The sequence below is a fragment of the Copadichromis virginalis genome, linkage group LG22, assembly GCF_057382275.1.
Source record: "Copadichromis virginalis isolate Kocher_CV1m ecotype Utaka linkage group LG22, C_Virginalis_male_GT1.1, whole genome shotgun sequence".
Lineage (NCBI taxonomy): Eukaryota > Metazoa > Chordata > Actinopteri > Cichliformes > Cichlidae > Copadichromis > Copadichromis virginalis.
Window position 1 is genome coordinate 18,325,732 of NC_140638.1, and position 23,432 is coordinate 18,349,163.

General features: G+C 39.2%; 1 protein-coding gene and 1 long non-coding RNA gene across 2 annotated transcripts; one reads left to right on the forward strand and one right to left on the reverse strand.

Moving 5' to 3' along the window:
* Positions 1–519: 519 nt before the first annotated feature.
* LOC146683181 (uncharacterized) lies at positions 520–15,424 on the forward strand. The gene is made up of 3 exons (XR_014917564.1): positions 520–585; positions 906–1,025; positions 14,818–15,424. It is a non-coding gene; the product is annotated as an uncharacterized LOC146683181 (long non-coding RNA).
* A 4,101-nt stretch (positions 15,425–19,525) lies between these two features.
* LOC146683182 (uncharacterized) lies at positions 19,526–22,637 on the reverse strand. The gene is made up of 3 exons (XM_085446681.1): positions 21,695–22,637; positions 21,457–21,533; positions 19,526–20,979 (listed from the first exon to the last, which is right to left on the reverse strand). Exons 1-3 carry the CDS (start codon positions 21,888–21,890, stop codon positions 20,683–20,685), a joined length of 570 nt encoding a protein of 189 aa, XP_085302807.1. The 5' UTR covers positions 21,891–22,637; the 3' UTR covers positions 19,526–20,682.
* Between the last annotated feature and the right edge of the window lie 795 nt (positions 22,638–23,432).

The following is a 23,432-nucleotide window of genomic DNA, read 5'->3' on the forward strand; positions in this document are numbered from 1 at the left end:
GACACTAAACTACCTTGAACAAAATAATAAATATAAAAAGTCTTTTTTTTTTGTTCATGCCAAATCCCTAAACAAGAAAATCAATTCCAGATGGCAAACGATAAACACCGAATTTCAATAAGAGAAAAATGTGGTTTTGACAGCTCCCTAATAGAAAAAGAGATTTCTGTTTGACTATAATTGTTGGTTATTCTTATTATTGCATTAGGTGATACTGAATAAGATCAAGAAGAAGGGCAATCACAAAAGGGAATAACTCTTCAAATTTTAAAGAAATGAAAAGATGTACACAGTTTCTTGTCTCTTGTGTGCAGGCCGTTTATTTCAAAAGAGAACCTGATAGTGCTTAACCCTCTCATGACATGCTTCTTTAAATCAAAGAACATTTTGCAGTCATGAATATATATGCATTTTCTCCACTAATCTCTTGTTTTCACTTAAAAGTACAAAGTAAATTACTTATCCACAGACTGCAGCGAAATAACCGTGGATTGGCATTCTTTTTCAAATTAATGTGATAAAAGTTTTCATTGTGGGTTTGCAGGCTGGAGCTGAGAATTCATGTTTCCCTTCAACCACCCAAAGGTTAGTTTCAAATAGTTGTAGTACATGTAGCTACTCCTCTGTGTGTGCACTTATATGTTTCTGCCTAATGTGACTTAATAATCAAGACACTCGTGGTGCTTTTCTTTCTGGATGTCTGTTGCTATCCCTTTCCTGTCCCTTTAACCTTAATGTGCACAGAAAGCATAAACTAGAGTTTACTGCCTTTAAAAAAAAATTCACTTTAACCTACCCCCACCCTTTTTATGTCTGATACTAAAACTGCCCTAACATACACAAAGATATGCCATACCTCCAACCACACACAGCTAACCCTGACCCAACCTCTCCTCCTTCAACAGCAGATAGTGTAACATGGGGGGTGAGCCAGACGGATCCCAGACCTCGACACAAGACAGTACCAGGGTGAATCAGGGAGCATCCTCGGCATACTTGCCCCCTGACTCACCCACAAGCCTGGGGTGAGTGCATACAGCTCTCCCATCTCCCACGCACCATGTCCCTCCTCACTCACTCATACACCTCATATTTTATTTGGCTTTCATTTTGACTCTTTTTGTCAGTTTGTCAGTTTATAACTACAATCTCTTTGTTTAACAGTTTTAATAAGCAGATTTGATACAACTTTTATTTGTTTTAGTGGCAATAAAATCTCTATTAAAGATATTTTGTTGTTGCAGTGTCATGATAATGACACAGGAAGCTCCAAACACCTACAAATACCTGAAAAAACTGAGGAATTGTGTACTGAGCATGCACTGCTGATTTGCAGGTTTTGCAGGCTTACTTAAACACAATGTAAGATATTTACAGTTATTCTGAACTGTGATTTTTAAATAATTAAAGGCACTAGTGCATTTAAAATAATTTAAAAAAAAAAGACAAGCTGCACATAAAAAAGCAATTTTTGTTTTTCCCTTACAGACACAATGCTGTTAAAACAATTTCTTATGTCTTTGCATATTTCAGATCATTTTTCAGATCATCAAACAAATTCTAGTATTAGAAAAAGATAACCCGACTAAACACATTTATTAAAGGAAAAAGTTATCTAAACGTACTGAGTGAAAAAGTATATCCCTGAACCTAATAACTGGTTGTGCCACCCTTGGTAGCAAGAACTGCAATCTAGTGTATGTGATGACTGGTAATTAGTCTTTCACATGGCTGTGAAGGAATCTTGGCCCTGGATCAGTCGTCACTCTTCTAGTAATTTTGGTAGGCTGGACACTCATGGGAAGATTCACCACTGCTCCAAGTATTCTCCATTTGTGGATAATGGCTCATAATGTGGTTCACTGGAGTCTAAAAGTCTTAGAAATGGCTTTGTAACCCTTTCCAGACTGACAAATGTCAGTGACTTTGTTTCACAGCTGTTGGTGTCTTCACTTTACTTTGTCAGAGGGGTTCTATTTAGGTGATTTCTTGATTCAACAGATCCGATAGTAATCAGGCCTGGGTGTGGCTCGTGAAACTAAAGCCAACTTTCCAAAAATTCTGAGTTTCATGATATTAAGGAGGAAAATTACTTTTTCCACTGAGTCAGATTGATTTTAATATGAAATAATCAATTGAAAAAATGCATTCTGTATTCTCTAATATTAAAATTCATTTGATGATCTCAAACATGAAAATGAGACAAATGTGCAAAAATAAATAAATCAGGAAAATACTTTTTCATGTACCCAGGCAATACAAATCTGATCAACACTGGATATCAATTAGCTTTACCCTTTTTTGGCTGAATAATGCAAACTGACAAACATGGCAAGTGATGAAGGAGAATCAGGCAAATAGTTGGCTGGCTGGCTCAGGGAATTCAACCAATCATTACTGAAATCTGAACATTTTCATTGTTATTTATATCTCAGTCTAATACGCTCTATATAAGACAGTGCTGGTTATACAATTCATAACAGTTTCCATTTTAATCCATAAAGCACACTGTGGTAATGATGGCCACTTATACTTGCTTTTTTTCCCTTTGCCATGACCTGCTACAGAAATGTAGAAAGTGCAAGAAACAAATAAATTAAGCTGGCTTGTTCATGTTAACTCAGACTTTAGAGGAAGATGTTGCTATGATAACAAAATCTGAGAATCACTCACAGATAAAAGGGTTTCCTGCGGTGCTCCAATAGTTTCTTGGCAGAGCTATGATCCAATTCATCCTCCACCCATAGGTATTGTGTCGTGAAAACATCAGCTGAATATGAAAGGATTCTCTGCATTTGTTGCCTCTACTATTTTACCTACCATGGTTTAACATTAACCATAGCGCCTTTGTTAAAAAATACAAGTGCAAATGAAGGAAAGAAAGATATAAAGAGAGAATATAAAGTAGTTCTTCCCATGTGCAGTTGAGTACAATTTTCAGCAGGGGCTGTGTACGGCACTCTGTTACAAATGTTCTGAGGCGCAAGTGATGGCCTATTCATCTCATTTAACGTTGCTACTCTGAAAGGCTGAATTGCAGTTGTGAGAGTAATGGATTATGGCGTATTCACACATGTTGCACAGACACAAAAAGCACTTAAAAGGACCCCTGGAACTGCTGCTGGAGGAACAGGCAAAATGATTTCACCCACTGTTCCCATTTTGCCGTGACCCTCATTTAAGAATCTGACACCCAAAGTACTTCTTCTTACAAATCAGTTTAATCTGCAGCCGCAGTAACATGGATTCAGTGGGAACACACAGGCCCAGCCGTCAATAGCCACATTATTGGTTGTAATAACTGTACTTACTTATACATTGTTACCACCCAAAAATGATCAACTTTTAGGCGTAGTATGGAAAGAGCATCTTGAAATTACTCCGAGTAAAACTTTCTTCCCTGTGCTGAAGTAGTGTTACACTGCACAACAGCTGCAACATGTGGGCTAGAGATACGATAGAAGTGGACAGGAATTTACAGCTGACTGTGGACCGGGAGGCACGGGTGCAAGTCTTAACATGCTATTTATTTAGAGTTGCACTTGTTTGGGTTAACTAAGGCAAAATCATAGTGTGGGCTGGAATAATAATTTTTTATAAATTAAAACATGACGCTCTGTTTTCCTGGATGCCAGTTACCAATTTCCCTTCCATGAAAAAGGAACAAATCCAATCTATAGTTTTTCATGCAGACACTAAATATTGCCTATTTTAAAATGCAATCAGCAGCTTTATTAGGTACACCTTGCTGATGGTGGGTTGGACCCATTTTACTTTCAGAGCTTTTTTAATTCTTCGTGCCACAGATTCAACAAGGTCACGGACATATTCCTCCAATCATGCTCCACTGCCCAAAGAAGATCTATCTGGTGACTGTGAAGTTTATAGTGTGCAGAGAACTCATTGTTAAGTTCAAGAAACCAGTTTGTGATTTTAACTTTGTGGCATGGCTTGCTATCCTGCTTGAAGGAGCCATTAGAAATTGTTACACTGTGGTCAAAAAGGGATGGACGTGGTGAGCAACAATATTCTGACAGACTGATGTTAAAACAATGCCTTGCTGGTACTAAGTGACCCAAAGTGTCTGAAGAAAATATCCCTCACATCATTAGACCACCAGGAGCTTGAACCATTGATACAAGGCAGGATGGGTCCATTCTTTCATGTTGTTTGCACCAAATTCTGACCCTGACATCCAAATGTCTCAGCAGAAATTAAGACTAATGAGAACTGTAGCCACAGTTTCTTATTCGTAGCTGATAGAAGTGACAGTGCGTGTGGTCTTCTGCTGCTGTAGTCCATTTGCTTTAAAGATTGATATGTTGCATGCAGAGAAATGCCCTTCTGCATACCTTGATTGCAATAAATGGTTTCTGTTGCCATCCTATCAGCTTGTGGTAGGGCCACCTTTGACCCTTGGCATCAGCAAGGCATTTTCACCCAGCAAACTGTCTCTCGCTGGATATTTTCTCCGTTTTTGGACCATTCTCTGTCAACTCCAGGGATGATTGGGTCAGCATTTTCTGAAATACTCAGAAACCTATACTGCATGTTCAGAATCACTTAAATCACCAATCTTCATCCATTCTGATGCTCAGGTTGAACTTCAGCAAATGACTAAAAGTGGCTGGTGAGTGTGGGTTTCAATAGCAGCTGGGACAAAAAACTTAGGGTTGTTCTGCGGGTAAGATGACTTTAACTGAATGAAAGCCAAATTCATTGTACTTTGGTATGTAATTCATAATCACTGTTTCACATACAACAAATGCAATCAAATATGTATTTCACTTAAATTTAACATTGACAAACTAACTCTCTGTAATTGCTTTTCTTGTGCTATGTGAAGCATATTGGTTTATACAAAGGAAACAAGCCAAATCAGGCAATACATATGCAGTCATCATACACTAAATGATCGTTCACTGTCCCCTCATGTCTGAGAGAGTCAGCCAAATGAGCCAGAGTACTTGTTAAACATATGTTTCAGGCAGAGAGGGAGGTGAGTTCAAGCGCCGCTCTAACTCTGCGGAGGTGTCTCAGGTCTTTTATGGATGCGCATGCTGGCTTTTCTGTGAGGGCAGGAATGGCGCTGCGTTTGCTGTGTCCCATATGTGTTGATGTGTATCTGTAGACAAGCACACACCGCCTTGTTTTTTTTTGTTTTTTTTACAGGGATTTTTATATAAGCGTGAGCGATGACGTTTAAACACTTTTCTGTCTTCTTAGTGTGTGTGTATTTGTGAGCGCGTGTGAGCGCGTGTGGTTCTGCACACATTGCCAAATATAATTATGACTTCCCAGGGCTACTTCCCACTGTCTGGGCTGGCTCTCCCAGCAGGGGTAGATTGGGAGAAAATAAGGGCTTATTCACTGGACTATAAAAAGAGCTGTAAACAATCCCACATTGTAGCTACTGGGAAAAAAACAGACAGCTGGCAGCATGAAGGAAACGCTCGGCTGCACTGGCTGGCTGACTGGCTGAGGTCGGTTACTTAACTGACTATCTGGTTAGTAAGGTTGTTGACTTACATTTTGGCACGCCACAACTCTCTGCTTGTTTCTGGCTGTCTCCACCAGGAATAAGAGTGCGGTCTGATCAGGCCATCGTAACCTCAAACCCACTAGTTCACCGCAGTGACAGCTTTTCCCAGCATGCCAGTTCTCTGACATACTGAAGTGACTGATAATCTCAGAGCGAGGCTCATTTCTAGTTGTTTTTGTTCTTTTCAGACTTATAAGGTTGCTGCACAACATGTTTGCAGCATTTGTTTGAATAGTTTATTCAGTATACACAAGTTTACTCTTGTGATTAGTCCTTAAGCAGTTGTTATTAGAGATGGCACGATACCACTTTTTTATGTCCGATACCGATATCATAAATTTGGATATCTGCCGATACCGATATGAATCCGATATAGTGTTTTTTAATCAACAAAACTGTTTTTTAAACTATCTTGCTGCATTTTGCAAGTCTGCAAGTTCATACTCAAGTTTAAAACAACAACTACACTAAAGCTATTCTGTTATACCTGTATACAAAAAAAATATTTCATAGTTCAGCAATACTGATCAATCTAATAAACTTAGACCTACACCATCCTCCCTATTCTGGTATTTTAAAGAGTACTTAGCGTAAATATTAAGCAACCTAACTAATAGGGTTCCAACTCCCAGCAACAACAAAATTAAATAAATAAAAAATAGGGAACCACCCCTCACGCGCCACCTCATGATGCTTAATCGACATAATCAACCTTAATTTGATGCAGTGTGAAAAAAAATGCACAGAAATCAATTATTTTTCAAGAAATATTAAATAGATTCAACATCTTTCTTCAACAAAATTGCAGACTGCACAGATGGTACCTTCCCAAAGTAAAAAGTACTATAGCTTACTAGGGTATATATATTAGACTTAATAGTCACTATATACAGTAATTGACTTCTATTCATTTTACATCAAATTAAAACTTTGGGTGTCAGATAATTATTTATTAAAAGCTAGACATTTTAAATGAGAATAAGAAAGAAAAGTATGTCTTTGTGCCCCCTTTTCCCTGTTAATGCCCTATCGGCCCCCCTGGCTAAACTTTGCTAGATCCGCCCCTGCACAGTTACCAGCGTCAGCTACGTAGAAAAAGATCCTGGAGTAGAAAGTAATATTAAATACATTCTAACAACAGCTTATCAAGCTTAAACGTGCTGCTGTTGTTCAGCCGCTGGTTTCCTCTTTCTGGCGCAAAGTGGACCAAAAACAAACGAGAGACAGACTCGCGACAGAAAAGCTGATCAGCTGATTTAAGCAGTTTCACGATTGAAGTAGCAGCCGGAGAGCGAGAGGCAGTCGCTTGTTAAGCTTAACGTGGGAATGCTTTACAAACATTCAGAGATGGACTTACACACTTGCTTTACTTCTCTCGGGGATAACTTTGTCGGAGATGAAATGCCAGGTTGCTAGCGAAGCTCCACATGCTATCTGCTCTATCACGTGATGCATACGTTCTGAGGTGAGTTACGGCGTGTTGCAAGTTTTGTGAGGTGCTTTCGTGATGTTTAATGGATCGGATTACATTTTTTATTTTTCTCCGATATCCGATCCAGTAATTTAGGTCAGTATCGGACCGATACCGATACGTAATATCGGATCGGTCCATCTCTAGTTGTTATTGTTTGTTGATGAGTGTAAGACATTGTTAAAGAAACAATGAGCTAAAGAAGTAGGTATGAAACTGTATTTGACATTTAGACATGGAAGATATGTTAATGCATACTGTAAGCAAGTAAGTCAACAATCAAGGAGACTCATCTGAGTGGAAGCAAGTCTGTCAAATAGGAAGTGCAAAGTGTGCAAAAGCTTGGCACTAAGACTTTACCATGGGCATATATGGTGATTACAAATATGAAAGGAGAGCTAAATGAGATACTCAGTCAAAGGAAATGGATAGCTGCCAGACGGATCAATTATTTTCCATAAGATTTAAAAAAAAAAAAAAAAGAAGAAGAAGAAGAAATTACATAATTTAATTCAAGTTCTTGTCTCTGACTCTATTTTAATGGCCATTTTGGCTAAGTACATACTGCTCCATTTACTGTATTTTGCAAAAACGTATTTTAAAAATAAGGCTTTGAGTGTGAAGACATAAGAATTGGCATATTTCCATATTTTGATTTAATAATGATTTTGTAAAGGCAACCTTATCCAGTGACAGTTTTACAGAGTCCGGCTGATGTGTACAGCAAAAGCTAGATGGAGACCAAACTGAATGTTTATTTCCTTTAAAAAGGGCCAAAGCACATTAATCAACATGAGCACTTTTCATCTGTGGTCCCTCGCAGGTTGATGGCATTTATAGACAATAATGGAAAACCAAAGATGCAGAGACATCTACACTTAGGCAAGAAATAATAGCATTTAAGCAGTAAAACAAAAACATAAACCCTACAACATCAGCCCACATCAAACATCAAAAAGCGCTCATGAAATCTCATTCACAGAAAATAAAACACATTAGCACAATTACTAAAGTGAAAATGTGAAGCTCTCCTAGTTTGTCAAAGAGAAGATAAACCTGGTTGCTTACAGTCCTATTAACCATTCTCGATAATATTCATCTTGACATTATTTTAGTTCTTGTTTGTTTTGCTTTGTGTTGTTTTGTTTTGTTTTGATTTGTTAGTTTGGAGATATTTTTTTTTATTTACATTCCATACAACAGAAGGTGACACCATTTTTCCCAATCTAAAATCTACACAAAAAGAAAGTACAGGGCTTGTTTGGAATAAACTCAATCCATTTATCCTTTTCTATTCACTGCGGACACTCACCAACACAACAAAAACACCAAAAACAACCAATTAATGAAAAGTACTAATTCCTCAAATATACTTAAAAAAAGAGCTATATACTGTACATGCATGTGCCTGTATTAACTAGGCACAAACACGCACACACAAGGCACCCAAACAATAATAAGCAGCTCATTAAAACAACCTGGGTTTTTTATTTCGTTTTATTGTTTTTTTTTTCCCAAGTCTTCTCAGCTTTGGGGACATTATTCTGAGATACACACCTCTATCTGGGAGCAGGGGGATATCATTTACCGCTGCACAGCTCTGAGGAGCCACTTATGCGTGAAAGGCAGATGTGTTTGTGCAGTAAACAAGAGAGGGGAGTCGGAGAGTGCTGAAGAGCCATGCCAAGAGATCTTCCCTGGCTGCCAGGGGGCTGTAATGCTAGACTTCATGAAAAAATATGTCCAGTAACAATACCCGGCATGAAATCACAACAATACATGCATTTTGGGGGGGTTTAGAGACACTGAAACTGTAAGATATCGGCACGTTTCCTCTTGGAAAAAGCATGAAATCATTATCTGAGTATGTTCCACACTTTGTCTAGTCGCAAATGATTTGAAAGAGGCAAACAGATGTTTTTATTTATTTTTTATTTATTTAATGTTGGATAAATGTCATTCAGTTTTCTGAAGGAACTCAACATCCACGCAAAGTATTCACACCATTGCGCACAAAACAAATCATTTCAATCATAAATCATTTTAAAGGATCCATGTTCCTGTGAGATCACTGCAGAGATATTTCTGTCTGACACATGACCTTTGTCCTCTTCCTCATTGTATGGTTATTTTGGTGATATGCTGTTTATCAGACTCTCTAAATAGTGTAGACCTAGTTATTGCTTTCCACACTTCAAAATGTAGTTAATCACTACGCTTCTGTAGCTATTTCCCTCTGGCTTGGCCTATATTATTCCAAGTATTTCCAGATCCATCATTTTCCTTTTGGATAATTTGTTAAGCACTTTGCTTCTTCAGCATGCATCTGGTGCGTGAGTCTATCCTTTTTTTCCCCCTGACATCTTTTTCTTTAGAAATGAGTATCAGCTACACTACCCAATAATTTTCTTTAATGCAGAATATTCCCGCAGTTACTTCTGTAGTTGCTACTTGAAAGGATTTCAGTATAAGCGTAGGCTCTGTAGTGTTTTTGCTGGACAGCGCTGAAGCACCTGATGGCTGCAAAGAGGAGACAAAGTGCTGCTTACAAAGTGGGCGAATCACCTGAGAGTAACTCCACAAGGAACATGAACCATAATTATTGCCTGCTCTTTGTTTCACACACTCATAGAGAGAAAAGTCAGTCTCCGAAATATTTCAGATAAGGAGAGGACTCAATGGACCAATTATTCAGGAGCAAGAAAGCAGCTGTGCTTCATGAGATCTTCTGGCTCATTCTTAGACAAAATATACCAGAACCAAAGAATTTCCAAGTGAACTTAAGTTTGGAAGTCAATTTAGCAAAGTAGGAAGGAAGGAATCAGATGTTGTAGTTTTACTGTAATTGTCAGATTAAAAGTGAACCTCAAATAGTACTTTTAAATACCAATCATGAAGCTAAAACAATCAAAGAAGCTCAAGTCTATCTATTGTAAATTATCTGCTTGTTGTCATGACATAACCCAGGGATTTATTTTGAAATACAGGAGTGCCAAAACCTTTTTAGAATATACTGTATATGTATGTGTATATGTATATGTGTGTATTTATACACACACACACACACACACACACACACACACACACACACCTGTTTCTCTGTCTAGACTGAAACTTAAATCTTCTGTGCACAGTCTTTATATTTTCTACATGTGTCAAGTCAGATAATTGTTTTGTGCAACAGTCAGCACGGTTTTCATCTGCTTGTTCTACGAGGGTGTGCAGTCGTGTTCACTATGAACACCTGAGCATGCGTTTAACTGCCAATGTGAAATATATGCCTTCCTCAAATGACAAATATTTGATCACATTTCATACCTGTGTTTAGATTTGCATCATATTTAAAATAATATCCATGCTCTGAAGAAAATTCTATGAATGGAAGTTGCTGCAGATTTGATTAGGCCTTTGAAATCCTCATAAAATATTTGGATTAAGCAGGGTGCTTATGCATTAGGTCCAATGCCAATTTCTTGGCAGGGTTTCAATTTTGCTTTCTTTATTAATAAAGCAATCATTTCCCTTCTTGTAATGAAGTGTTTGAAATACCCATGAATTTTAATTAAAAAGTGCTGCTCAGTAGCCATGAACGTCACAGCGTGGTTCTGACAGGTAGTTGTTGTCATTATGGATAATTTGGTTTGATATCTGACCCCACAAATCTGCTCGGCAATATTGTGTGCTTGCGTTTGTCCTAATTGCTCTTACTTGGCACAAAAGCCCCAGTAATTAATGAAAAGCTCAAATTTACTTTTTTAGAGTCTCTTTAATCCTTGTTGGATGTAACTCCATTGTTTTCTTCACTTTTCTAATTGAATACCCCACTGGTCTTTCTAAAGGAGGCTCGTATTCTATAATAGAGATGGATAACTTGGCTCAGTAGGTGCAAACTTAATTGATGGTATCATCATAATGTTCCAATGCGTTCTCTGTGATTCGGATACTGTTTGTTTACGTGTACGCTGTGTGTGTTTGTGTGTGTGCTTTTTTGTGGGGCACTGCATGATCATGAGGTGTGTATTTGTGTGAGGGGGGAATGTATAAATGGCTGGCAACATGCATTAAGAGAGAAGCGTGGTGTGAATAGTGATTGTGTGTGTGTGTGTGTATGTACACAAGAATGTGTGTGTGGGAGTAAGCACAGTGCGTGCATGTAGTGTTAATGAGGCTGCATGCTTGCTTGTGTTTGTATGTGTGTGTCTGTATACGTGTATACGTGTGTGTACACACATCTCATCTGCATGGCGCCATGCCCCATCGCTTCCATTGGGGTGTGCGAGAACAAAGACTTTCCATTTCCAGCACTGCTGTGCCTGCAGGGAAAAGCCTGATCATAATTAGCTGAATGATGAGTCTCCGCCATGCACCACACAGCAGGCCTGTGGCTGCCTCTCTGCAGCACCCCTCTCTCTCTTTCTCACTCTTCGTTCCATTTTCTCTACTTCTTCCTCTTCTTCTATTTCTGGAAATTTTCTTTCTATTCATTATCTTTCACATGCGCCGCACGCTGCTTATCATCCATCTTCTGCTCCCTCCGTCCGACTCTGACTCCCCCTCTCTCACTTTGCCTTTATCATTCTTTCACTTCATTTAACTCAAAGGAATTAAATGAAGACATTCACTCTGTTTTTCTCTCTTTTCCACTCTCTGCTACTCCGGCACAATCACTTTTTAAAAAAATTTTTTATCTCCCGTGCTGCACGTAATAAAGAGAGTAGTATGAAGAGGCATGTGTAAGTAATGTTAATGTCGAGAATTTGTAAAATCGAATCTCTAAGTTACATTTTATGTCATTTTATTTTACCCAGTAATATTTTAGATATTCATTTTGGTTATATTTTATAATAACTATATGCTTTCAGGCATTACTGAGGTATTAGGGAATACGTCATACATCATTTATAAAGCACTGCGCCTACATTAGTATACATTAGTATTTGACTTATAAACAGAGTTGTAAATGCTTTGTTCTCAATTAATAAGTTTTCATACTTAATAAATGAGACTTTAACCATTTCTGAATAAAGTATTACATCATTATTTAGGAGCTGCTAATGGTTCAACTAGGTAAATTCTCTCTAAAATATATAGATGCACATTTATATGTAGTATAATGACTTATGCACATTAGGTATGCACTAATTATCAGTTGTGTATTTTTGTAGTGATTACTGTTGGTTTTATAAATACTTGCTCCATCCATCCGTTTTTTTCTGAGAATCCAGTTCAGGGTTGCAGGGCATGGGATGGCAGAAAACTCACAATCACATCCACATCTATGGGTGATTTAGAATCACCAGTTAAACTAACCCCACTAACTGCATGTCTTTGGACTGTGGGAGGAAGCTGGAGTACCAGGAGGGAACTCAGGACTTGTTGTTAATTATTGTGACCACATCTAAAATGTGGCCAAGTTGTGGCGTATGAAGCAATTATAATTGTAACTGGAAGCACCTCAAGACTCAAAAATTAAAGTCTCCTCTATCCTTACAGCAGAAAAGGGAAACACACAAAGAACAACGTGACACAAACATACAAATATTTATTGCAAGACGCAAACACAACCTATGTGAGGTTTACAGAATACAGGAATGTAAGTAGAACCAGAGTCTCGAGTCTCGAGGCATTGATGAGAGAAAGAGACTCAGTGATAACGCAATTTTAATATTCTGATATTTCGCTGAAATATCGAAATCAATTAAAATAACATCAATAAGATTATCACAAAACAATAGCTATTATTTCACAGGGATTCACAAACAGTTGTTAACACCATAAAAGGCATTTGCATGTCTTTAGTTCATTCTTTAAGTTCAACTTTTCTCTGCTGTGTTTAAAAGTGCTCAAGTATTAAATGAATGACTTGCAAAGCTTTTTAACCCTTTAAGACCTAGAACCAAGTCCGTCAGAGCTTATATTATATTTTTACATGCTGTAGTGCCATTTTTGGGAGCATTTCAAGTTGCTATACATCAATACAACCATTATAGCCCAAATTTTAATAATATGTATGCATTAAGTGCATAGTAATTACATAAATTGCAAAAAAGTGCAATAACCTACAAAAAAATAGAAAATCGTTTTTGTTTTTTTAACATATATTTCTAGTTAGAGAAATTTAAAAGGCTTATCCCTCAACACTGTAAGTACAAAAAGTTGCACAAAATAGTTTCCCACCACAGGAAATTTATTTTGAGTGTCTTCATAGTTTTATTTTTGAAATACAGTAATTTTTATATACTGCAGAAAAAATGAAAAACAATCGTATAATGCAAATCTGCAAAGAAAACAGCATTTGCATCAAAATAAACTATTTCCAGCAGTGCAATATGACTTCTAAGCATCCCAGAAATGACACAGAAAGTCATAAAGTAAAACATAATTTTTAAAAACACCAGTATAGGCTTATAAGGCCTTGATGGTAAAAAAAACAAAAAAACAACTACATTTCCGCGAAAATTATGTCACTTCCGGTTTCGGGCAGGTCATGGCGGACATGCGATAGTTCGCGCTGATGTCTATTCCAACATAGGAAGTGTTACGAACAGCTGATCAGATCGGCAAAGCGTGTTTCTGGAATATTATTTTTTTTGTTGCTGCAAGTGCTTTTTATGCAGTTTTTGCAAAGCTATATGTGGAAGGAAACCGTGACCGAGGACAAGCTGATGGCATAAGATGTAAGTACAACTCCTCCGGTTTCGTATGCAAAAACAATAATTGCGCTAGTTTACGTGGTTACAGTGCTAACTAAAATAGTTCGTTTTTAAAGGGTTAATAGTGCTCCTCCAGCATAATGAAAACTCAGAGCTGCTCTTCATGGTGATCAGGTTCAGGGTGCGCTCCTTCGTCATGGAGAATCCCAAAACAAGCAGCACTGCCATGGCATCTGAAAAACTTCTGCCTATATTAAACTCGAGTCTTTCAGACTGCTTGATAGTGTTCTTCATTTTCTATATTTTAATTTTCAGCATTTTAATACACATTCTTTTTCAACCACAGGAAAAGCAACCCCCTATCATGTCATGTGAAAACATAAAACAGCAAGTGAGACTTACCCCCACAACTTAAGATAAAGACACGTTCAAACTGCTTCTCCAAACTTTCAAAGATTTTATCAGTTCACTCAGTCTGGCAATAATTCCCAATATTGTAATATGACTGTTCCTGGCATGTATGATCCGAGGGATGTGGTTCTTCTGCTCACCTCCTCAGTGACTGTCACCATGTTTGTTGACTGTATCATGACTTACGGGTCAGCTGGGTTTCATTATGCTCAGGATTATCAATGACATCTGTTCTAAGTCACACAGCTCTGCCCTTCCTTCATGACAGAAAGCACTGAAAAGCAATATGTCTGTTAGCAAACAGATGAAAGCGGATACTGTAAATAATCAGGGTTGCCTTTGGATCAAGTAGAAATCGCTGCATCTGGTGAGCATCTGTGCAAGGTGTTGACGTTTGACAGAACACCCCGCTAAGTCTTTATTAGGACGTAGTTTAAGCTGTTCACATTTAGTCGGGAAACTGCTTTGTGTGTCAGCATGTGCGATCTTGATTAAACATAAGCATTAGTAAGCACTGAGTAAGGAGGATTTTATGAACGCACTCTAACTCTGTGATTTTATGTGTATATATGTGTGTGTGGGTCTGCTGATGGACCACCAGAACAGTATCCTGTGAGGTGGCTCCTGGGCAGCTCAGTCATCCAGTGTGCCACCGCAACTCTCATACAAACAGATACACTTCCACTCTCCCTCCTCCTCTCATTTCCTCTCACTCTCTCTCTCTCTTCACACCACAACAGGCCAGGCAGATGGCAGCCCCTCAGCCCACCGTGCCAGGAAAAGCATGTGAATTAAAGGTTATACCCAGCAGGTCTGAAGAGCTGCCAGCATCATCGCGGTGCGGCAGAGGGGGGGGGCTCCAGCCCACCTGCCTTCCAGGCTCTGGGACATCTGGCTGGGGTTTTGTGGAATGATGAGCGTGCTGCCGCCAACCCCTGCTACTGCCACCACGGCCGGCACCGTGCCGAAAGGAGAAGCCGGCGTCTGTTCAGTTTTTCTGCTCTCAAATGAAACAAATGAGCGGGTGTTCGTCTGTCTGGTGGACTGCGCGGCTTTGCTCGTGTGCATTTGTGTGCTATTTCGAAGCAAGAGGACTGGGTAGTGGTGATGCCTTGTATTTGAATGTGGTGGTTGGTGTGAGCCACACTTGCTGTACGCAAAGTAAAAGTTAAGTCTCAAAATGTTGCTATGTAGTTTTATTTAAAATTTCAATAATTTCTCATTTTTTTCAAAAACTTCCTGTATTAGTTTTCTGGACAAAAGTTTCCATTTTTAATGTGCATAACCTTGCCAATCCTTGCTTCACAAATTTTGGCTGAGACATAAGTTCATAAAGCCGTTGCCAGGTCAGGCAGTCTGTAGACGTTGACCGAAACAGACATGTCACTGTTGAAGGCTTAACAATACAGCCTGTCTCAAATCTGTCCCTAATTCCTTCCCAATATGTTTCCCCTTGTTTGCTTTAGCTGGGAGCGGAGTGAAACACTAGGACCTCGAGTAGCTTCACAGATGTTGCGGAGTATTTCTAGACGTCCCAGCGTACAGAAGCTTTATCAGCCAGTGAGACACATTACATTCACCTCAGGGAGTCTCTGACAATGATGATTAGAGGTAGTTTGATTGGAATAGGCTTTAATTTTTGAGGTTACAGAACATTCTCCTTAGTTTTTCTTTTTTTAATAAAGTCAGTGTTAATTGGACCAGCTGTTCTCTGCAAATTGGTTTACAATGAAAATAGTTGTGCAATACAGTTTTATCCCTTTTTTAAAGTATTTACAACAATTCTCATTTCAGCGACACAGCCACCCTATACGGTATGGTAAAGAAACCATGATATTATAGCTAGAAACTCCGTGATCCAACAATCCCCTGAGACTAAGCATTTGGCAATAGTAAGGAGAGAAAAAACACAGTCTCCCTTTTAACAGGAAGAAACCTCAAGCCAAATCAGGCTCTGAGAGGGTGGCTGTTTGCCACGACCGGTTGGAGCTGTGGTTTGCTTTCACAGCTTTGACAAACTGTTTCTTACTAAGCGTCGGGTCCTTAATGGGATAGTTAAATTCCAAGTTGTTCCAGCTTGTATTCACAACTTGCATTCACAGTGTTAGCCGTTACTCTTATCTGTAATGATAATGTTTTACTAATCAAAATCTTTGCAGAGACCTAGAAACATCTGCACGAACAGACTTGAACAAGAAAAACACAAGCAGTGAGAAAATGAGTTTGAAACCTTTTTTTTTTAAAGGCAGATAAGAAAAATAAACTACCAAAGTTTACCCACATTTCTAACCAAACTTGGAAATACTTTTAACAGTTTTCCTGATTCCTGCGTGCCTATTCACTAGAAGCAAAAAAGTTACAAAACAGGGCCTAGCATTTCTGGCTACGCAGTTGAATTGAATTGTTCAGACACTCGTTCTTTCAGTTATAACAATAAATTCTTTATTTTTGGTGCTTCTGTGACTGTTCATTTTACCATAGCCAAAAACTACACAAATGTAATCACAGCACACAATAAACCTATATTATCCCTTAAATAATCTAAATCGGTGAGCATCACATCAGAATCGCTTAGTCTGATATTCCTCTGTGAGTTGCGGTGATGTTTTTGGTTCCTGGAAGCAACGCACGCGACTTTTGTGTGACCTCTCCACTCCAGAGGTCAAAACCATCAGCGGTGTCAGAGGAAAACCAGACACCCAGCGAAGGTGTTAATGACTCCCTTAGCCGCAAACTCAGCACAGTGTGTGCATGCTGGGTGTCTGCACTGACTCCTGAGGACAACCCTCAACAGAGAGGGTTTCTTATGAGGTGGCAGTGTGTGTGTGTGTGTGTGTGTGTGTGTTTTCCTCGGTGTTAATGTGTTAACGCGCTTATCTGATTTAATAAACACTTGCACTGCAACAGCCCCGCTCGTTTTCATGCTAAAACTTTTTTCTGACACACATGTACACACACACACACAACTCTGAGCAGTGCGTAGTGCAACTCCTAATGTCTGGGCCTCTAGGCACAGCACCGGACTCCCTTCCTCCCTGCCAGCTGCCAGCGCATGACCCCCTGATACATCCTCCTCCACATGGCCCACACAGCTGGTGCAGAGCCTACACAATGTAGGCTGCTCCCTTGCTTTCCCACATACACACAAGCATGCGCGTGGGCAGAAACAAACACATATGTTGGTATACTCAGATAGACACAAACAGACTTTCAAACACACAAAAATGCACTCACAGATTGAAAGAAACAACATTTAAACATGAATTTTTCTCAACCCAAAATCCACTAGCTTTCTCTCCCACACACACACACACACACACACACACACACACACACACACACACACACACACACAGATATATACTCTTTTTACGATTTACCAGGCACATCTTAAACCACTTACTGTCTCCCTCTCTATTTTGCGTTTGCCAAATAAAGGTGTAGAGGGTAAAGAGCGGTGCGCTGGACGCCACGCTATTGTTCCATCGGCTCTGTTTAAATACTCACACAACTCTCCTGTGTATGTCCCCCTGTCTTCTACTCAGTTCTGTCTGTCGTGTTATAAGGTGTAGGGTTTTCCATGAGAGAATGACAAATAGTTGGCCACGAAGTTGATGGGAAAAACATTGGAGGGTGATTTGAGGCAGATGATTGATTTTAAAGAAAAGCTGGGTTTTGGAAAGTGCTTTGAGTGTATTATGCTGTCAGTGGCTTTTTGAGGTTTGTTCATCACTACTGCAGAATTCAAGTAGAGTGACAACATAAAGGAGAACAAAAAGATGTGGGAAAATTGAACAATATACGCTACAGTGGGGCAAAAAAGTATTTAGTCAGCCACCGATTGTGCAAGTTCCCCCACCTAAAATGATGACAGAGGTCAGTAATTTGCACCAGAGGTACACTTCAACTGTGAGAGACAGAATGTGAAAAAAAAAATCCATGAATTCACATGGTAGGATTTGTAAAGAATTTATTCGTAAATCAGGGTGGAAAATAAGTATTTGGTCAATAACAAAAATACAACTCAATACTTTGTAACATAACCTTTGTTGGCAATAACAGAGGTCAAACGTTTACTATAGGTCTTTACCAGGTTTGCACACACAGTAGCTGGTATTTTGGCCCATTCCTCCATGCAGATCTTCTCGAGAGCAGTGATGTTTTGGGGCTGTCGCCGAGCAACACGGACTTTCAACTCCCGCCACAGATTTTCTATGGGGTTGAGGTCTGGACACTGGCTAGGCCACTCCAGGACTTTCAAATGCTTCTTACGGAGCCACGCCTTTGTTCCCTGGGCGGTGTGTTTTGGATCATTGTCATGTTGGAAGACCCAGCCTCGTTTCATCTTCAAAGTTCTCACTGATGGAAGGAGGTTTTGGCTCAAAATCTCACGATACATGGCCCCATTCATTCTGTCCTTAACACGGATCAGTCGTCCTGTCCCCTTGGCAGAAAAACAGCCCCATAGCATGATGTTTCCACCCCCATGCTTCACAGTAGGTATGGTGTTCTTGGGATGCAACTCAGTATTCTTCTTCCTCCAAACACGACGAGTTGAGTTTATACCAAAAAGTTCTACTTTGGTTTCATCTGACCACATGACATTCTCCCAATCCTCTGCTGTATCATCCATGTGCTCTCTGGCAAACTTCAGACGGGCCTGGACATGCACTGGCTTCAGCAGCGGAACACGTCTGGCACTGCGGGATTTGATTCCCTGCCGTTGTAGTGTGTTACTGATGGTGACCTTTGTTACTTTGGTCCCAGCTCTCTGCAGGTCATTCACCAGGTCCCCCCGTGTGGTTCTGGGATCTTTGCTCACCGTTCTCATGATCATTTTGACCCCACGGGATGAGATCTTGCGTGGAGCCCCAGATCGAGGGAGATTATCAGTGGTCTTGTATGTCTTCCATTTTCTGATGATTGCTCCCACAGTTGATTTTTTCACACCAAGCTGCTTGCCTATTGTAGATTCACTCTTCCCAGTCTGGTGCAGGTCTACAATACTTTTCCTGGTGTCCTTCCAAAGCTCTTTGGTCTTGGCCATGGCGGAGTTTGGAGTCTGACTGTTTGAGGCTGTGGACAGGTGTCTTTTATACAGATGATGAGTTCAAACAGGTGTCATTCATACAGGTAACGAGTGGGGGACAGAAAAGCTTCTTACAGAAGACGTTACAGGTCTGTGAGAGCCAGAGATTTTCCTTGTTTGAGGTGACCAAATACTTATTTTCCACCCTAATTTACGAATAAATTCTTTACAAATCCTACCATGTGAATTCATGGATTTTTTTTTCACATTCTGTCTCTCACAGTTGAAGTGTACCTCTGGTGCAAATTACTGACCTCTGTCATCATTTTAAGTGGGGGAACTTGCACAATCGGTGGCTGACTAAATACTTTTTTGCCCCACTGTATATGGACAAAACACATTCTGCCTAGACTCTCAGAAATAGGGGTACCAAAGTGTACCAAAAAGGGTACAAATGCTTGTCGCTGGGGGTGTTCCTTTTTGAAGGACATTTCTGTACCCTTTAGGCTTGGTACATTTTTGTACCTTATGAAATTGTACCATCTGAAGTACAATCATGTACTTTCCTAAGACATAAATGTACCTTGAAACTATAGTACAGAAATGTTCCCTTGAAAAGGGTACAATAGGGTACCTATGAGGGTACCCCCCCAGCGACAACCTATTTCGTACCTAAAGAGACAAAAATGTACCCCCAATAGTCCAAAATATTTGGTTATTTAACCATTTATTTTCGATAATACAATCACATCAAAGCATTTAAACAACCACAGAAATACATCCTTGATTACATTCGTATATTGCCATAGGACATGTCAAGAAAAATACATTCATTTAAAAAAAAAAAAAAAAGAAAAAGTAAACAATCACATAAAGACATTAAACACCTGAACACAATGGAAAATGTGCTTGCAATCACGTCACACAGAATACCTCAAAGACACAAACAGCCTATCATCAACTAAATACGTGTCTAGAGCTTGAAAGTCTAATTCATTTCCTGGATTGAACAGGATCCAGTCATTGTCAACTGCCACTTGGTAAGCATGGAAATGACATTCATAAGTGCAAGGAAGTAACAGTTTCCCACACAATACCCAACAAGTATCAACATTCAAAATATACTTGATTTTAAGGAATATAGGTATGGCTTTAGTGTGTACATGGCCAACTACAAAAACATCCTCAAGTTCATATTTGACACTGCTGACAGATATAGCAGACACACACTGAAGCACTTTATCCTGAAAATGCACATCTGTAAAACTTTTGTTCATTTCCAGAGCATTCTGTAAGTCACCTGGCAGAGATGAAAATGGCACACTGACACTTGTGCTGAGTGAATGTTCAAAGTCAACAAGCAACTTATCTGAAGAAAACTCCCAGCACTGTTTCATTTGATGACGATTGTTAAGAGTTGCAGTGATGTTTACAAAGTTTTTGCATTTACTCGCTAGATTTTTGAAATATTGATGCTTGCTTTCATATCCCATACACCACAAAGGGCGAAGAGGACCATACATCAAAATCAGCCTTGGGTAGTGAATAAGATAGTGACACTTGGGTGGGGGCATATTTAATAGAGTTGGTTAAGTACCCTGGTGACACTTACTGGCAGGGGTTTGTCTCCCTGGTCTCCTATGTTGACAATGCAGTTCTGAAGAAAGACAAGTGTTTTCTTGAAGTATGCAGGGTAGGTCATGTTGAACACGAAGAAGGTGGAGAATGCTGAGATGTAGGCCTCATCCAGCGAGCGGCACGAGCAAACATCCACTCCTTCAACTGTTACAACACAGCGACACTGTCTTAAGAGGGCAGTTGTCCAACTCTTATCCTTCATTCGAATGGTTGGGTATGGACTCGTGGGAGTATTCTGCAGAAGAGGAAGAAAAACATTAGTATACAGTATGTTTAAGCAATATGTGCCAAGTGGATTTTCAACAGATTCCTCAAATTACCTTCTTTATTTGCTGCAAAACAAAACTGTCTATTCTGATAACCTGTAAACATGGCCCCTACTCCAAACAAAAAGCTTCTTGACCAATGACTGTTGTGGTAGTGTTTGATAAGCTGCTAAAGTTTGACATAATATTCAAGGGCAAAAGCAATCACCCCTGACAGTGACAGTACCTGTGAAGAAGAATTTCCCTAAGGGGACAATAAAGGTCTATCTATCTATATAAACACCAGACAAAACCCAAGAGCACAGCAGCACTGTGGATTAACAGCAGTGTTTCCCCTACATTAGCTTAGCTGTGATGCTGAACCGCAGCTGAATTCAGCTCCATGCCAACAAAACACCGAGAATGAAACTTGTGGCCAAAGGCTATGCATTGCATCATGCATTTACCTCTCCAAGGATGATGAAATCTTCTATCTTCTCCTTGAAGATGGATGGCAAGAGAAGTGCCCCCTTGAAGTCAATTCCTAGGTCATACAGATGCAAATGCACTTCATTAGATTTTGATAGCATGCAAATTCCCATTAACATGCTCTTCACATGACACTATGGTACATCAATTATCTTTGGAAGAGAGAGCAAATGAATTATCACAAAATTTACTATTTGTATGAGGTCAAATTAGCACCTGTAATGTCTTCAGCCAGTGCATTCTCTCTTGCCTCCATGTAGACCTTCTTCAGTGGCAAATCCTTGGTCATTTGAAGAACAGCAGTGAAGTTTTTGCTAAAGCGGCGACAGATGTTGTCTTGGCAGGGATGCATTAAATCAACCTCATCACACAACTGGAAATGAAAAGAGCAGAATAGACAAAAGAATGACATTTTACATTGAGGATTTAAACTTTTGACATGTTTAAAGACACAGACTGGAGATAAATGTAAAGTGCTTTAACCCTTGAACAAAAAATTCTAAAGCTAATAAACAGATTGATTAATCAGTTAGTACAGAAAATAATAATAATCAGATTTAGAGACAAAAAAAATCATTAGCTGTTTCCCCAATCATCTTAACAATTCTTGGGTTGCAGACAGTGTCCCTGCACAGAGCTTACAGCTCTCATATTCGAAAATCCCAAATCCCACTAAGTAGGTGAAATGGTACAAATGTGTACTTTATTTATTTATTAACCTTTATTTAACCAGGAAGATCCCATTGAGATTAAAAACCTCTTTTTCAAGGGAGACCTGGCCAAGATAGGCAGCAGCAGATGTCTCACAGTTACAGAAATTACTCAAACACAGGCAGCAACAACACACATGCAACAATAAGTGAAAGAATACAAATAAAATAAAAATAAAATTCAATAAAATTCAAATAAAATAAAAAGTCAGTTAAAATGACAATCAATCTAATTGAAACAGTTGCATGTTATGGACTTGGCCTCAAGGATTCGTAGTTTAGATTTAAAATCACTTAATGAAATGAATTCAGTCATTTTCCATTCCTTCTGCAGTTTGTTCCAGGCCGAGGGTGCTAAATGGACAAAAGCTCTTTTACCAAGTTCAGTTCGGGCAAATGGAACAGAAAGCAACAAGTAACCATGCGGACGAAGAGGATACCGACCAGCATGTTTCCACCATTGTTTAAAATCCCTTTGAACAAGTTAGATGCGATAAATTTTGCTTAGAAAACATTTTTGTTAATAGCTATATTTACATACTAGCATGTTTTGAGAAATTATTGATTTTTTTACATTGTTGTACACGGTTACTGACTATTTATTGATAAAACACTGGAATACGGCGGGCGGGCAGACAGACGTTGAACATTCCACCAACAGTCTAAATAGTCCACATTTGTACCTTTCTTTGTTTAAAACTTAGCTAACTGCTAGCATTCACCCATGTTAAAGCTAGCTCTTCGGACTTTTGCTAACTCTACTGTAAAATTACACGTTGTAATTTTTATAAAAACACAAAATCACACCCGACTTACCTCTAAACCTTTGCGCCTCGTCGTCTGACACATCAACGCCTTCTTCCATCAACTTTTTAAGGAGCTCCTCCATCGATAACCCCCTGAGAGTCATTTTCTGTGCCAACGCTAGTCAGCGCGGAGGCGGAGCACTCATCGCTGCTGGCTTTTCAGCCTTTGGGATTAATGCGCGTTGCGAACTTGATACATGGAAATACAACATTGTGGTATTAATGCGCAGTTGTTTAGAAACAGTTATGCTGTCTTGGCGAACTATATTTGTAACTTACAAAATGTAGTCACCGTAACATAAAAATCTGCTTGACATTTTAACTTCCAAAGAACCTCGGTTTAACTTGATGTTGCAAATTCCATAAAAACCTCACAATTAATGAACAATTCTAGGATGTAGTAAAAGCAAAAAAGTAAATGGCCAAACATAACAGTAA

Excerpts from the sequence above, each read along its gene's own strand:
- LOC146683182 (XM_085446681.1), bottom strand. The coding sequence starts at position 21,890 with ATGTCATTCTTTTGTCTATTCTGCTCTTTTCATTTCCAGTTGTGTGAT. Across the intron at positions 21,534-21,694 it reads ACTGGCTGAAGACATTACAG|GAATTGACTTCAAGGGGGCA; the intron begins GTGCTAATTTGA and ends TGTATGACCTAG. Across the intron at positions 20,980-21,456 it reads ATTTCATCATCCTTGGAGAG|AATACTCCCACGAGTCCATA; the intron begins GTAAATGCATGA and ends CCTCTTCTGCAG.